Genomic DNA, 16,873 nt, shown 5'->3' on the forward strand with positions numbered 1-16,873 from the left:
GGTGATGGGGCTGGTGCCTTCCCCTGATCAGCCTGGTCACCTCCCACAAAGGGAGGCCAGACTGCGGCTTAGGCCCTATCCCCAAGGGGAGCAGGGAGCGGGCCTAAGCCGTCACTAGGACATCCCCTGAGGGCTCCCAGTATATGAGAGGGGGCAGGCTGGACTGAGGGACACCCCCCCCCCAGTGCATGAATTTCATGCACTAGGCCCCTAGTATTAGATATATTCAGGGTTAGTCTTACTAGTGAGTTAATATAGTCAGCTTTTTTTTTTTCAACCCTTAATGAAATTATATTTTTAATGCTATTTCTCTTCTTAATTCTCTCTTCTACCCAGATGGTAGAATAATTTAGAAGCATTAAAATGGATGTAATTAAATTAAATTATGCATTTAATTAAAATTGATGTGCATAATCAGGTTTTATAAATTTCTTGACCATTTTAATCCTATAATATAATGATATGCTATAAAACAAGCTGGCATTCTTCAGTGATTTTTCAGTAACCTAAAAATTAATTATTCTCTATAATGATGGCTAGCAGTTTAAGGAGCCATGAAATTAAAACCTTCTTTGATTTTATTAATATATTTACTGTATATCATGGTATAATTAAGCCAAGTTTTCTCTTTATCCTTATTGACATTAAGAATGCAAGAGAGTTTGGTAGTTTAAATCATTTTCCACTTGCTATTCTGTCTTTTTTTAAAAATATATTTTTATTGATTTCAGAGAGGAAGGGAGAAGGAAAGAGAGAGAAACATCAATGATGAGAGGGAATCATTGATCAGCTGCCTCCTATACGCCCTCTACTATGGATCAAGCCCACAACCCGGGCATGTGCCCTTGACCGGAATCGAACCCGGGACTCTTCAGTCCGCAGGCCAACGCTTTATCCACTGAGCCAAACCAGCTAGGGCACTATTCTGACTTCTTTTTAAAAAAGTACATTTTATTGATTTTTTACAGAGAGGAAGGGAGAGAGAGAGTTAGAAACATCGATGAGAGAGAAACATCGATCAGCTGCCTCCTTCACACCCCCTACTGGGGATGTGCCTGCAACCAAGGTACATGCCCTTGACCGGAATTGAACCTGGGACCCTTCAGTCCACAGGCCGGCACTCTATCCACTGAGCCAAACGGGTTAGGGCTTGTCTTCTTAATTTAAGAGATAAAGACAGTGATAGAGCTTGGGTTGAGCTGAAGGGTGGTATTCAGATTCTTTCTTAAAAACCACTTGGTATGGTTAGTTTGAGTTTGATCTGATTTTGGGGATCACATGATACATATTTACATGCTTGTAATCAATTTTGTACATATTACTATATTTTTTCATTCATATTAAAACATTTTTCAGATAAAATATTTTTCAAACTTATTTATACAATCTATTGTTTTTGTGCCCTAATTATTACATGCAAATTATTTATAACGTTTTGCTATATTTAAACTTGGTATTAGATTTTATTCTGTCTTGTTATATCTTTTATTCTCCCGTACTATACTAATCCTCAACAAGTTTAACTTTAGAAAGAAAGTGATTTTAGTTCTGGCCAAGTAGCTTATTAGTTGGTTAGAGTGTTGTCCCAATATGCTAAGGTTTGGGGTTGGATCCCTGGTCAGGGCACATACAAGAATCAATCAATGAATGTGTAAATAAATGGAACAACAAATTTCCTCCCTCTCTTTCTCTCTCTAAAAATCAATGGGAAAAAAAAAGACAATAATTTTATATGAGTTTCGGTATTAGCAGGGTTATGATAAAGACAGTGTCAGATAAAAAAAAAAAGACAACTAGACCCATCAGGGAGGGAAAAACAAAATCAAGAAACTATAGGAAGACAGGAAATGTATTTATTACTTTGTATAAATAGTATTCACATTGTCATAATAGGGTAGTCACTGTTAGTGATTTTTTAAAACCTGTATTATCACAAATAAAGTGTGGAAGACTTAGTTTTAGTGTTGAAAAATGTTTAAGTACAAATGACAAATTGGGAGATAGAAGAGCAAAGAAGAAATAAGGGGAAGGATAACAAGTGCTGGTAACCTCATTTTATAGAGATACTGCCTACTGATGAAGTAAGAGATTGAGATCAGTATTATATTCAAGTTGCAAAGGGATCAATAGAAGAACTAAAATTAATGGTATGTTTGTATTAGGAAGATGGGATGATGAAATGAAGAGAGTGGTGTGGGCTAAATTCTCTTTTACATAATAGGAAGTGGATAGATAGCATTGAAAATTGACAAGCATATGCTTATATTACTATTTATTGTTTAGGTATAGTTTTAAGAGCCAGAAAAAGCATCTGTAAGCATCAAGTGGCCTGGCTGGTGTGGCTCAGTGGTTGAGCATTGACCTATTAAACAGTAGGTCATGGTTCGATTCCCAGTCAGGGCACATGCCCGGGTTGCGGGTTTGATCCCAGTGTCGGGCGTGCAGGAAGCAGCCAATCAATGATTCTCTCATCATTGATATTTCTATCTCTATCTTTCCCTTTCTCTCTGAAATCAATTAAAATAATAATAAAAAAAGGATCAAGTGGTTGTTTCTGTGGGTTTATATACAGGTGAAGGGCACAGTTGCTTTTCATTATAAACCTTTTAAATATTTATATTAAAAACCCTATGTGCATCTATTACTTCTTGCATCTATAATACATAATTTAAATTTTTTTTTGAGTATATTTTTATTGATTTCAGAGAGGAAGGGAGAGAGCGAGAGAGAGAGAAACAATGATGAGAGAGAATCATTATCAGCTGCCTCCTGCACGCCCCCTACTGGGGACTGAGTCTGCAACCAGAGCATGTGCCCTGATGGGGAATTGAACCTTGACCTCCTAGTAGTTCATAGGTTGTTGCTCAGCCACTGAGCCACACTGGCCGGGCTATATAGTACATAATTTTAAAAAAATTGAAATAGAGAAAGCATGACTAAGGCATCCTGAGGGTCAAGAAAAAATTTTCTGAAAAAATGCAAAGTTTGAGTTTTAAATGTTAGATTAAGAATTTGCACCGTTAAATTAAAAAAAAAGGAATTTACATTGTTAGATTTTGAGGAAGAATAGACTAGTAGTATGTTGAGAGGCTATGATAGTTCAGGCAGAAGATGGTGGGTGTCTGATATAGAGCAATGCCATTTGGGATGGAGGAAGCGGGAAGGTACATGTGAAAGATATTTAGGTGTTCATTTTTTGTTTGTACAGACTTCACCAGTTCCTATAAAACTGAAGCCTGAATACTGGAGTGAAAAATTACAGAAAGAAGCAGAAGCTTTTGCTTATTATCGCCGGACGCACACTGCCAATGAGCGGCGCCGGCGTGGTGAAATGAGGGATCTCTTTGAGAAACTGAAGATCACATTGGGATTACTTCACTCTTCCAAGGTTTCCAAAAGTCTCATTCTTAATAGGGTAAGTGTTCTGTATAGACATTAAGAGCTTGACTAAGAATCTTCTAAACATAAAAGATAAAGTATTATCACACAAGGGAGGTTGAAATAGAGTTGTATTTAACATTTGAATATGGACTAGTGAAGGCCCAATACATCCTTCAGGGGGAAAAGTTTTTTTGTTGTGTCAGAGTAGCTTTTCATTAAAAGCCAGATTCTTAATCAACAGAGCCATCCTTCCTTCAAATAAAGCAAAAACCCTAGTAAGCTCTGTTTAGCACAGTCTCTGTACATTGGTGTGCTCCATAGCACTTAGAACAATTTATCACAGTGAAAAGCACAACATAAGTGATATTTTAACATACTTCTTACAGTCCTTTTAAAAGAAAATCTGAAATATTCAAGCTAGTGAAAGTTTTAAGTTTGCATGTAGACTGTCTAAGGCAATTTCATATAAGTTGCTTTTAAAGTAGAAGTTGGAGGGGAGTACAAGGCAAGCATTCATAGTTCTCTAAACAAAGTTATTTCAATCAGATTTTACTTTGACTGGGAAATGACTTTAAAGTTGATAATTAAAATCTAAACAGAGTAAAACGTTTTGTAACACCTTGTAGTTGTGGAAACACCTGTTACCCACTCAGTGATGCTTTTTGGAAATAATCATGTTCCTTAGAATTACAAGCCAGAAAGCCTGCAGTTTAACAAAAAATAATATATGGATTATTTTAAATGGCATTATAAAATTCTCTAAAATATTAGATTAAATTTTTTTAATTAAAGAAGTTGTGTAGGAAGAGCAAGTTGATTGACATATTATTATTTCTATTTTTAGGCATTCAGTGAAATTCAGGGACTAACAGATCAAGCTGACAAGTTGATAGGACAGAAAAATCTCCTGACTCGAAAAAGAAATATTTTGATACGGAAAGTATCATCTCTTTCAGGTGAGATATGTAAATGATCTTTGGTAAAGAGCATGATAACAGTTTTAGTAAAGAGAAATTCTCAATAGCTCTTTCAGATATTCTAGTTTAAGGCTTGGTTCCCATAATTAACGGCAGAGTTATCTTTTGACTAAATGGGGCGGTTTCTCTTGGTTTATAATCACTCTTGCCTTCCATAGTTTTGGGGAATATAGTTAAATCAACTGGATTTCAGTTGACTCTATTTCTCATTATTATGTGGGGTCATATAGAGAGTGACAATTTATTCCTTGTCAACCTATAGGTAAGACAGAAGAAGTGGTCCTGAAGAAGCTAGAGTATATTTATGCAAAACAGCAAGCACTAGAGGCACAAAAAAGAAAAAAGAAGATGGGATCAGATGAGTTTGATGTGTCTCCCAGAACTAGCAAACAGCAGGAAGGATCTTCTGCATCATCTGTAGATCTCGGACAGATGTTTATAAATAACAGGAAGGGGAAACCTTTGATTCTTTCCAGAAAAAGAGACCAGGCCACAGGTAGGAGGGCCATTCTTTGCTTTTCTTAATGTAGATGATCATCAGTTCAGTTTAGTTTAGTTTAGTTTAGTGGACTGAATCTTGTGGCCATAATTTAGTTGTAAATAAATTAATTAAATGTTCTATATAATAAAAAGCTAATACACAAATTTTCCTCTCTACCGGGAGTTCGACCAGGGGGTGGGGCCAGCCGGCCAACTGCCCACAGCACCTCCCCCCGGCCGGCCAGCTGCCCCTAATTGGCAGATTGGGGCAGGCTGGCCAGACCCCACCCGTGCACGAATTCGTGCACCGGGCCTCTAGTGGTTATATAAAAAGTAGAACATTAACTACATTAGATTTCAGTTTCTAGCTTTTACATTCAACCAAATCTTAAGAAGTTACCAGTCATGATAACATTTAAGACCTACTTCTAATACAGTGTACAGTCATATATTTTCCCTCTAGTGTTTCAGTGAGTATTTCATAGGCTGCCATCTTTTCAGACTTTATACATGAACTCTTTCCTTGCAGTTCTGCTTATCAGTCATGAGGAAGTTTGGGTCTAGCTGAGACAAATATATTAGAAGATTTTTAAAATTTAATTTTGTTGAATCAGATTGCCTATAAATGAATTGCTTTAAGGAACAAAGTACATTGTTTTTTTTAATCTTTATTGTTGAAAGTATTACACATATCCCCTGTTTTCTCCCATTGACCCCCTCTAGCCCACCCCTACCCCAGGCCCTCTCCACCCACTGTCTGCATCCATGGGTTATGCATTCTCCCCCGCATTCTCTCCAAGATTCCACACTATGTTCCATGCTTCCATGTCTCTGGATCCACTCTGTTCATCACTTTATTTTGCTAATTAGATTCCATATATGAGTGAAATCATGTGATACTTGTCTTTCTCTGACTGACGTATTTCAGTTAGGATGATACTCTCCAGGTTATAAATTGGTTCTAACTTATTGCTCTATCCTGTCTTGATTTTTGGAAGTGAGACAATACTAGTTTTACATTATTTTTGTATATCCTTAGAGAATGGTATATCCTTTTCTATTCTTTGAGTGGCCTAGTGTATGGACCAGGAAATTTGTTTTTTTTGTTTTTAAATATATTTTTATTGATTTCAGAGAGGGAGAGAGAGATTGAAACATTAATGATGAGAGAGGATCATTGATTGGCTGCCTCCTGCATGCCCCCTACTGGAGCTCTAGCCTGCAACCCTGGTAGGTGCCCTTGACCGCAATCTTCAGACCATAGGCTGACGCTCTATCCACTGAGCTAAACCGGCTAGGGCCAGGATATTTGGTTTTTAAAATCAACTAAGATAGTACTGATAAATACTGAAGTATAAGTTAGTTTTAACATTGCAGAATCAAATCATGTTATTGCTAAGAAAGGATTTTAATGATCATTTAATCCAGTCAGCTCATTTCACAAATAGAAAAACTGAGGTCTAGAAATTTGAAATAAGTTGTTAGGGGTATATAGGAAAGCAAGCAAGCCTAGGATTAGAATTGTATGTCTTCATCCAGATTCATCATCAAGACTATCAGAAGCTTTCCATCAAAAAAGTGGTTCCATAACTCTATTCCTCAATAATAACAAATTCTGAGCATTAGAAGAACTAGTGGCCCTGGCTGTTGTGGCTCAGTGGTTAGAGTGTTGGCCCGTGCACTGAAGGGTTGCAGATCGGTCCAGGGCATGTACCTGGATTGCAGGTGCTCAATCCCTGGCTCTGTTTGGGGCACATGTAGGAGGCAAACCAATCGATAAGTCTCTCCTGTCAATGTTTCTATCTCCCCCCACCTTTCCCTCCCTCCCTCCCTTCCACACTTTCTAAAACTTAATGAAAAAAATATCCTTGGGTGAGGATTAACAACAACAAAAAACAAAACAAAACAGGAGAACCAGTGGATAGGTAACCATTATTCAGTGAAAAGTGGTTCAGAAAGTAAATTCTAAGTTGGGGTTCCTTCACTAAATTTGAAATTTACTTCATGCCTTTTAAGTCTGTGTAGTTTTAGGGATATCTCCAGTGGTTGGCAAACTCATTAGTCAACAGAGCCAAATATCAACAGTACAACGATTGAAATTTCTTTTGAGAGCCAAATTTTTTAAACTTAAACTATAAAGGTAGGTACATTGTTATTAACTTAATTACGGTACTCCTAAGGCTTAGGAAGAGCCACACTCAAGGGGCCAAAGACCCGCATGTGGCTCGAAAGCCGCAGTTTGCTGACCACGGTCCTAGACTCATAGGCTATACTTGCATTAGTTGAAGATTTTTAATCCTTAACTAATCTCTGATCTTCCTTACAGAAAATACCTCACCATCTAACACTCCACACACCTCTGCCAACATCGTGATGACTCCACAAGGGCAATTGCTCACCTTAAAAGGTCCCCTATTTTCAGGACCAGTGGTAACTGTTTCTCCTGCTCTATTAGAAGCAGATCTGAAGCCTCAACTTGCCAGAAGTGCTGTGGCTCAGTCAGGTATGTCATAGGTGGTGTTCTTTATGGATAGTGAAAAAGAGTTATCCCTGATATCCCACCGTGGAGAAAGCCTTTGAATGTGTTCTGTAATCATGAAGAACTATTTTACTCAAATGTGCCTTGGTAAGAAATGACCCTCTTTTTGGAACACATTTGGCTCCATCTGTGGTATTGATTGTTTTTGTTTTGTTTTTTTACCTGGGATTGGGAATTATTTTGTGATCTCTAGTTATTTCTAACTAGGAAAAGAATTGAAAAGATGTGAGAGTAGGAAGAAGATGAAGAGTCATTGTTTTAGTTTTGGGTACTGAGAAGTATTTGTCAATTTTGTATTATAATCAATCAGAGAGGGTGTACTCATACATTACCAGCCTGATACAGTTTGAACACCACTTGCTTTTGGGGATAAGAAGTAGAGTTGAAAAAGTCTCACTTTGATGATTTAGGTTTTAGGCACCTAGATTTCTATTAGGGTACAAGGATATCCTTACTACTAGTAATACTGCTAAACCCAGGCTGGAGGTGTCATTCAGTTCTGCCTATGGGGCTTCACTTTCCCCTCAGAATAGTTAATTGGGTGAACAGAACGAAGATGCATGTCTGCGGCAAGATAAAGAATTAACTTGGGGAGCATTTCTATAAAATAATTAAATGGAACTTTTATTAAGGATGGAATATCAAATACCAGTTTTTTGTGTGTGTTTTTTGTGTGTTTTGTTTGTTTGTTTGTTTTTGTAAGGTTAGGGTTTAAATTAGGGTTAGTGTTAGGGCTAGTGCTAAGGCTAGGGTTATGGTTGGTTTTTAGGATCTCAAATACCAGTTGTTTTTATTGGATTTTACATATTGTTAGGCTAGGTCTATAATTTGGAGGACTAATATTTCTTTTTATCTTTTTCATAAAAATAGACTGGAATTTTAACTACAATTCCCCAAATGGTCATTGGGTATGAATGAGAGAGGTGCTTACTACTATAGATCTAAATGAAATTTTTTTTTCTCTCCTAGAAAATGATGACTTATTTATGATGCCAAGAATTGTTAATGTGACATCACTGGCCACAGAGGGAGGTTTGGTAGATACGAGTGGCAGCAAATATTCTCATGAAGTTCCTGATGGCAAGTCACCTGACCACCTGAAAAACACTGTCAGGAATGAAGATAACTCCTTTGAAGATTCAGGTAGAATCTCTTCCAGAGGCAACCATAGAGGTGGCAGAATGACATTGGGTCCAACACAGGGTTTTCTAGCAAATAAAGATTCAGGTTTTCCACAAATGGTTGATGTTTCCAGTGTGCAAGAAGCACAAGAGTTCTTACCCAAAAGGATTTCTGGTAATACGAGAGGGATTCAGTATAAATGGAAAGAGAGTGGATCAAGACGGGAGAGACTGAAGCCAAAGGAGTCTTCGTTTCATAAATTAAAAATGAAAGATCTGAAAGACTCAAGCATAGAGATGGAACTAAGAAAGGCAGCATCAGCTATAGAGGAAGCAGCACTGGATCCCAGCGAACTGCTAACTAACATGGAAGATGAGGATGATACTGATGAGACACTCACTTCTCTGCTCAATGAGATTGCCTTTCTTAATCAGCAACTAAATGATGACTCTGTTAGCCTGGCGGAACTGCCCAGCTCTATGGATACAGAGTTCCCAGGGGATGCTCGACAGGCTTTCATCAGTAAGCATCCTCCTGGGAACAGAGCAAGTTTCCAGATTGGCCACTTGGGAACTGGTGTGAAAGAGTTGCCTGATGTACAAGGAGAGAGTGACTCTGCCAGTCCCCTCCTCTTGCACTTGGAAGATGATGACTTTTCTGAGAATGAAAAACAAATTGTAGAACCAGCCTCTGAGCCAGATGTCCTTAAGATTGTTATTGACTCGGAGATAAAGGATTCCCCTCTTTCCCACAGGAAAGTCAGTGATGGAGGGAAGGGTATCCCTGCAGAGTCTGAAAATATTTCCTCACCCCCCATTCTACACATGAAGGCTGGCCTAGAGAACAGCATTACAGATACTTTGTGGAGGCCTATGCCAAAGTTGGCACCTCTGGGCTTAAAAGTAGCTAATCCTTCCAGTGATGCAGATTGTCAGAGTCTCAAGGTGATGCCTTGTTTGGCACCGGTAGCTGCCAAAGTTGGGTCAGTTGGACACAAAAGAAACTTAATAGGGAATGACCAGGAAAGCCGGGAGAGCAAGGTGATGCCTACATTGGCACCTGTTGCGGTCAAATTGGGCAACTCTGGGGCCTCATCAAGTTCTGCAGGGAAATGAACTTATTTGTCCTTAGGCAGAAGCCAGGCTGTGAGGGGAAACAACCTTTCTCTGCTGGCATCTGTTTATTTGTGTCATGGAACTGTGATCCTTGACTTCGATGCAGTGGATAATGGTAGAGAAAGGGATAGGTTGCTGACCTTGGTGTAAGAAATTACTATTATGAAATTCTAATCATGTTAAAATGTGTTACCTCATTTGTGGTGCTGGGTCTCCTCATCCTCTCTAAGATGTGACTGATCCATTGCTGAACATGAGGTGTTCCTTTCACCTAAAGAATTCATAAGATTCTAGATCCATAGTGGTTTTCTAGTTCCCTATGAGATAAAAAGCTGCTTGAGACTTCAGACCTGCTATGGACTGAACTGTAGTTTGATAGCTATGGTTTAGGTGTGAAATCCAAGGGAGGTGATGCACTTGTGCAGAAGGATCCAGAAAAGAGAGTTTCCAGTTGGTGTTTTAAAAGCAGGTGGAGAGGAATGGGATAACATGGAATACCAAAGTGAAGTACTTTGTGGCATTCAGCAAAAATCTCTCTTTCATATCCCAAACAACTTCCATTCCTTCACATTTTCAATAAGAATTATCAATCTAATTCTTTTGGCAAATTAGGAATGCTTTTAACTTTTATTACTAAGATAATTATTCTGAGATGTTAAAAAAAACACACACACAAAAAAAAACCTAGTTCTCCCTTATTGTCTTGGGCACTGAAAAGACCATTTCACAGGACCAGGGATTTTCACCTGGAATATATATTTTGGAGGTAGGCATAGAGGGAGCCCTCCCCCTTTCACAAATCATGTCACTCAGGAGATAACTAAAATGAAAAGCATTCCCTCCCGAGACCAGAGACTGGCCAAAATAAAAAACTGTGGGGCTGGATATTTCCCAAAGCAAACCAGCCTCCTGGTGCTTGAAGGTTTCATTCATTACCTGCACAGGATGTTAAGTAAAGAAAAGTCACAGAAGGCACTCTTTACCAGGGAAATAAGGCAGTATTTGAATCAAGATATATTTTTTATTATCTGCTACCATGGATTCAATGATCTGTAGAGCTTTTTCACTCAGCTGTCAGGGTATGAAGGACTGACAGCCTGTAAAGATGAAGATATTTATATTTTTGTATAGTTGTTTTGATAGATTTCTCAAAGGCTGAAGTTTTCAACCTAGAAGATGAGATTTGTATTGAGTATAGAAATGATGTTTCCTATCTAGTTTGTAAATAATCATGGTGCACTTGAGGGGTCTCTTGGGAACTCCCGGGGGCAAGAATCACTATTCTGAAAATGTATAGACTGGGATTTAGCTGCTACATTTTGCCTTTCTTAAATAATTATATTTTGGAATGTAACCCATGTTCTGTCTTCATTGACAGGATTTGCTTGTGTTGTTAAACACTAACACAAGAGCTTCCAGTGCCTGGGCTGTGCCTAGGTGATGCTATTTCTTCTACATCCCCTGCCGCCTTTATCCCAAATCCCACTCAGTGTATCTTCAGACCTAGGTTGTGAGACCAACTTTGGAATGGTTCTAGCCAGTAAATTACTACTTTCATGGTTGGTTCCCTTTCTAGTAACTCTGGTAATCAACAGATGGAAAAGGGTGGAAAATTTTCCTCTGCAAATTGCAGTGGGAGCAAATTCTTTGTTTTGTGCTACTTGCCTTTCTACACCTTGCTCATCTAACATTCAACTTTCCCTCCTCTAAGGTTACTGAAGAAGCTTGAAGTAGGTAATGAGTGCTTCTCATTATCCTTTCCACTCCCCTCTACCCAGCAGATTTCATTCATGCCTTAGCCAAGGAGTCCAGCACCTGTCTTCCCTGCTAATAATTGTCCTTGGAGATGCTAGTACTTTAATCTAGGTATAGCAGTTTCTCATTATTTCCTTGCTCATCTTGTCCTCACATTTCCTCCTGACTTCCTAAAGCTCTTGTTATGCCTTTTGAGAGTCAGCCAAGGAACAGGCAAGTGAGTGGATAATCCTCAGGAAAAGAAGGACCATTCTGCTTCTGAACACTGTTCCCTTTTTTATAGACAAACAGGTAGTAGTCAGTTCTTAATGGAAAGATATTTGGCTATTTATGAGAGTTGTAATAACATGGAAATAAGAGGTAATTCCCGGTGTTCAAGGAAGGCTGCAGATGTCATTACAAACCCCCAAGATCATGGTGTTTTCAAGACCTCTTAGAGTTAAGAAGATATCAGGGCTATTTTGAGGAGGGCTCAGTCTTCAGAACAATCCTGAAGTTTGACAGAAACTTAAAAAAATCCAAAAACTTTACCCTTTAACCTTACCCCAGGAGAAAACTGATCTATGAAAATTACATGTGTGATTATGAAAGATGTAGTTGAGCAAGAGAAATTGAGGAATCTGGAGAATAGTGAGCGCTCACCCTAACTCTATAAGAAGCATGATCTCAGTAGACCAATAATTCGCCTTTTTATACATCTGTAAATAAATGGAATGTTTTTAAGAATATAATTATGTCAGATTTAGCCTTTTCTTTTATATATTAAATATATATCTTTCCTTTTCTGCTTTTGAAAAATGACTATTTTTTTAGAAATCCAAGAACAGAAGAAGTTTGGTGAGTGGGAGGCAGAATGTGTGAACTTGAAAGAAATAAATCGGTTATAATAAATAAAGCAGGTCTTGGTGTTGGGAAGTTTGTGCTGGGTTGGAGTAGAGAATCCTAATGCCTCGAGTCATATTTGAGAGAGGTGCCACTGAAGTAGGTTTATCATAAGGAATTCCTTACTGTTTTCAAAATTTTTGACATGCCATTTGGGGAAATTTTGGTGTTCTAATTCTTGAAGCATGTTTTACATGGAGACTTCAAAATTTTGTCCAACTTGATGGCAAGTATATATCAAGAAATTGTTCTACAGTGAAGAAAGACTAGCCTCATAATACCAATGTGTGTGAGGGTAATATGCCCGTTACCGTTGGTAATAACAAGACATAAACACCGTCTTAGCAGGTAAGGACAATAGATGATCTTTAAAAAAATTGTTTTTAAATTGATTTTAGAGAGTGGAAGGGAGAGAGAACCCACGGCCTTTTGGTGTATGGTAGGATGACACTCTAACCAACTGTGCCACGTTGGCCAGGACACAATAGATCTTAAATTAAGATATATGTAAACTAGTATCATGATTTATAAAAATGTTTTTATTATTAAAGGAATCCTTTAGATTGAATGACTCTAGGTCACAGATCAAGTCCAGTTATATAAACAAATTACGCTGTGTAATTTTATAGTAAATGCAAGTCTTTTTTCCCAGAATTATGGATGAAATACCCGACAGTAGGCCTTTCAGTAGTAAGTTTGAAAATGTTTTGAATACAGAAGGCAGACAATCCATATGTTATTTGGGAAGTTCAGTAGTATAATTTCTCCCACCTCCCTAATTATACTGGTTGAGATAGTCTAATGCAGTGGTTGGCAAACTGCAGTTCGGCAAACCGCGGCTCGTGAGCCACATGCAGCTCTTTGGCCCCTTGAGTGTGGCTCTTCCACAAAATACCGGCTCTTCCACAAAAATACTGACTTCTGCGCATGGGCCACGAAGTTTCAATCACACTGTACGTGCGCACCCGCACGTGGTATTTTGTGGAAGAGCCACACTCAAGGGGCCAAAGTCGCATGTGGCTCACGAGCCGCGGTTTGCCAACCACGGGTCTAATGGAATGGTGTCAGGTGAACTGAGAGATAAATGCACTTTGAAGATGGGTCTAAAAATGATAACCCTTATTCTTCCCAGAAGATTTTTAAAAAAGCAATGCACAGAGTAGGCACATTTTCAGGTACTTTTTGTAGAGAATGATAACCAAGAATCAGAATACATTTCTTGCACAAAATTGCTGATTTTGAAGCAAGTACTTGTAAGAGCATCAATATTTAATGTATTACCCTATATAATAAAAGCCTAATATGCTGAGTGTCCAGTCTTCTGGTCGGCCGTTCAACCAATCAAAGCGTAATATGCTAATGATATGCTAAGGCCGCTCAACCACTCGCTGTGACGTGCACTGACCATCAGGGGGCAGATGCTCTGACTTAGGTTAGCTTGCTGCTGGGGTCCAGCCGATCAGGACTGAGCGAGACAGGCCGGACACACCCTGGAGCCCTCCTGCGGTCCCTTCCTGGCTGGCCAACCTCTTGTGTCCCTCCCCGGCCCAAATCATGCACCGGTGGGGTCACTTGGCCTGGCCAGCGCCCTCTCGCAATCCGGGACCCCTCGGGATGTCAGAGCAGGTTTCGGCCTGATCCCACAGGCCAGGTCGAGGGACCCCACTGGTGCATGAATTTGTGCACTGGGCCTCTAGTCTATATATATATATGATATGCAAAGTGCCCCCTGGGGAGTTCTGGGAGAATGGGAGTTAGATCACTCGCTATGTGCTGACCACCAGGGGGTGGCGCAGAATGAAGGCCCCTGCTGGCAGCTGGAAGACCCCAATTGGCCCTGATTGCCGGCCAGGCCTAGGGACCCTATCCGTGCATGAATTTTGTGCACCAGGCCTCTAGTGTCCAATAAAATTTTACATGAACATGAATGGCTGGATGCAGAGAAAATTAAAGATGAGGTACATGGCCTCACTGCCATTTGGAAACAAAATGGTCAAAAATGCATTTTTGAAATTAGAATTTTGATATATATATGTAACTTGAATTGAGGTATAATTGTATATTAAATTTGAACTACAAAAGATGTAAATGTTGAGTAATAGTGATGCAAGTATGTGTGGAATATGATGAGATGGTTAAAAACTGAGTTGACTTGGGAATTCTGAGACAAATCTAAGCTCTACTAAATTCGCTCTAGTAAACTCTAGTTTAAGTAGGAATGCAGTCTTGGAAGCACTGTTTTGAGATTCATCCTGTTTCCAACTGCAAGCATTGGTCTCAGCTGTCCTACAGTGCCTTGCATATTAAGGTGCTAAATAAATATTTGAATTGGTGAGCAAGTTACTGTAGCTTGTTAGTTTTCAATGATCTTATAAGTGCACCTATTGGCATGTTAAATCTAGGCTGAATTTTTAAATCTGGTCTAATGAGCTTAGTGCAAAACAGACAAGTGTATACATCTTTTCTTAGGCACCTTTTTAAGAGTGACAACCATATACATGTTTAGGACATACACAAGCAGAATAAAAAGTGAAATAGTGTGTGGATGGTCAACTGCATTGTGAAGGGTGGGGTGGCAAGTATTTAACTTGGAGAAAAGAGGAATAAGGCTTCTATTCCACTGGACCTGGGACTGTTATTTTCTGAGGAATTCATGAAGCTTGAAAACAGCCCTATTCACATACTGGCACTTCAAAGGCTGCCTGGTACGTACCTAGACAATAAAGGTTTGACTAAATTGTGAAGAATTAAAGATAAATGTGGTTTTGGCTCTAGGCTAGAAGTATCTGAACTTACACTAAGTTGCTTTTCAGCTAGATAATCTTAGACATTGAAAAGCAGAGCTTGAATTTGCCTCTGTAACCAGCTTCAGATGAGAGTAATTTGGGAAACATTTTCTGTAAGGAGATAAACCAGTGTAGCGCTGGACAGGGAATGACCAATGATACTCTGTAAACCCATTTTACTTGGCCATGAGTGAGAAAACCACTAGTGTACACAAAAGTGATCTGGAGAGAAATAGGGACCACTTCTGTGGCCGTTGTTGGGAATGCAGCACACAAGTAAGGACACCAGGTGGCACCATTTATTAGTGTTATATTGGCTCCTACCACTGTAAAATGACAGACTAGCAAGGAGTCAAATGGACCAATTCCCATTTCCCGACTCTTGTCTTCCTCCAGATTTGGGGAATATGTGAATATCATTTTACAATTTCATTACACCTGCAGTGCATGGTCGAAGAGAAAGGGAAGTCTCATGCCTCTGGTAGCTATTGCTAATTCGTCTTCTAGGAGGCCACTTCTTGATCTGTGAGCTTTACAGGTCTTGTTTTTAATGCATGGTTAGAGTACACACAAGTACATACCTAACAGCCTTGATTTTATAATGTAGAATACACACAAGGACATACCTATTTTGCCACTTGGCTGTAGAAGACCCACCCTCAGCTGTCCTACAGTGCCTTGCATATAAAGGGTTTAGGGGTTCTTCACTCTTATGTGTCCAAGTGTTCCAAGGATCTGGATAGGTTGAGACAAATGCTTCGTACTATTTCTCTGGCTTAGGCTTACCTTTTCATAAGGCAATTTCTTGAAGTAGTAACGAGGCAGAAAGACTCCCAGAAAATAAAAATGCAGAGACACCTGTGGAATCATACTGTAAAGTTATTTTATTTCTGTGCACGCCCTCAACTCCCATGAGCAAAAGCTAAAACTATACTACAACTAGTCAGCAAGCTTGACAGTGACCTCACCAAAGTAGTACAATAATAGGGGGAAAGTTTTACGAGTGGATTTTGATAGGAATAAGGAAAAGCACTGGAGCAACAAAGTCCTGGTTAACTCGTGGTGAGAGCGCGATGGGACATGGAAGGTTAAAGAAACCTTGAAACAAATATCTCATAGGAACATATACTTTTCTTTTTCCTCCCCCACATGCCCAACGCTCTATCCAAGGCAATCCTCTCCCTCCCCTTTCTTCCAGCATGGCCAATTAGGTTGCCCAGTTAGTAACACTTCTTAGCAATCGAAAACGTTAGCGGCGGTCGTCAACCTTTCGGACCTCACGGACCCCCGGTGTTCCGCGGACCACCGGTTGGCGACCGCTGCTCCAGAGTCATCTCCACGTAGGTCAACGCGCCGCGCGGGTGGCGGCGAACAACTATTCTAACCGCTCGGAGTCCCAGCGCTTGGGGTCGATGCGGAGCAGAGCCTATGGCTGTGTCTCAGTTCTGTAATTCTGAGCGAGGAGTTCGTTTCGGTTCCGGTCCCTCGGGCCTATCAGATGCCAACCTTGGCACCGCTGGGGCGTAGTTGCCGTCTTGGGGCTCTGGGGAGTGCACTCTCCCGGGGAAACAGGCCTCCTCACGCCATAAAAGGCTTGGCTCTTTCCATTCCGAAGCCGAGCTGTGCCGACCGTTCTCCAGGAGGGATACCCGCCACGACGACGTGCGGGGTCGCGGTTCTGAGTCGCAGGTCCCGGCCTCCTCGCCCGCCCACGGGCTCCGCCCCACACACCTTATTCGTTCGCTCCAGGAACGCCCTCGGCTGCAGACCGCACCCTCTCGCCTCCGCTCCGCCTGCCTCGGCGGGAGCTGGGCCTCGGCGCTACTTCGCGTTTTG

General features: G+C 40.1%; 1 protein-coding gene across 14 annotated transcripts in view; it reads left to right on the plus strand.

Annotated features, from left to right (window-relative positions):
• Positions 1 to 12,264, plus strand: part of MGA (MGA, MAX dimerization protein) — a 139,102-nt gene extending 126,838 nt beyond the window's left edge. For 13 of the 14 annotated variants that reach the window (XM_014534810.1, XM_014534809.1, XM_014534817.1 and 10 more), the window contains 5 exons: positions 3,209 to 3,415; positions 4,226 to 4,337; positions 4,621 to 4,854; positions 7,165 to 7,341; positions 8,347 to 12,264. In XM_014534810.1, the coding sequence (XP_014390296.1) occupies positions 3,209 to 3,415; positions 4,226 to 4,337; positions 4,621 to 4,854; positions 7,165 to 7,341; positions 8,347 to 9,614 (1,998 nt within the window). In that variant the 3' untranslated portion in view covers positions 9,615 to 12,264. The remainder of the gene's footprint in view (positions 1 to 3,208; positions 3,416 to 4,225; positions 4,338 to 4,620; positions 4,855 to 7,164; positions 7,342 to 8,346) is intronic. The other variant, XM_014534815.1, reaches the window with a different exon arrangement.
• The last annotated feature ends 4,609 nt before the right edge of the window (positions 12,265 to 16,873 follow it).

Source organism: Myotis brandtii, unplaced genomic scaffold (assembly GCF_000412655.1).
Source record: "Myotis brandtii unplaced genomic scaffold, ASM41265v1 scaffold133, whole genome shotgun sequence".
NCBI classification, from domain to species: Eukaryota; Metazoa; Chordata; class Mammalia; order Chiroptera; family Vespertilionidae; genus Myotis; species Myotis brandtii.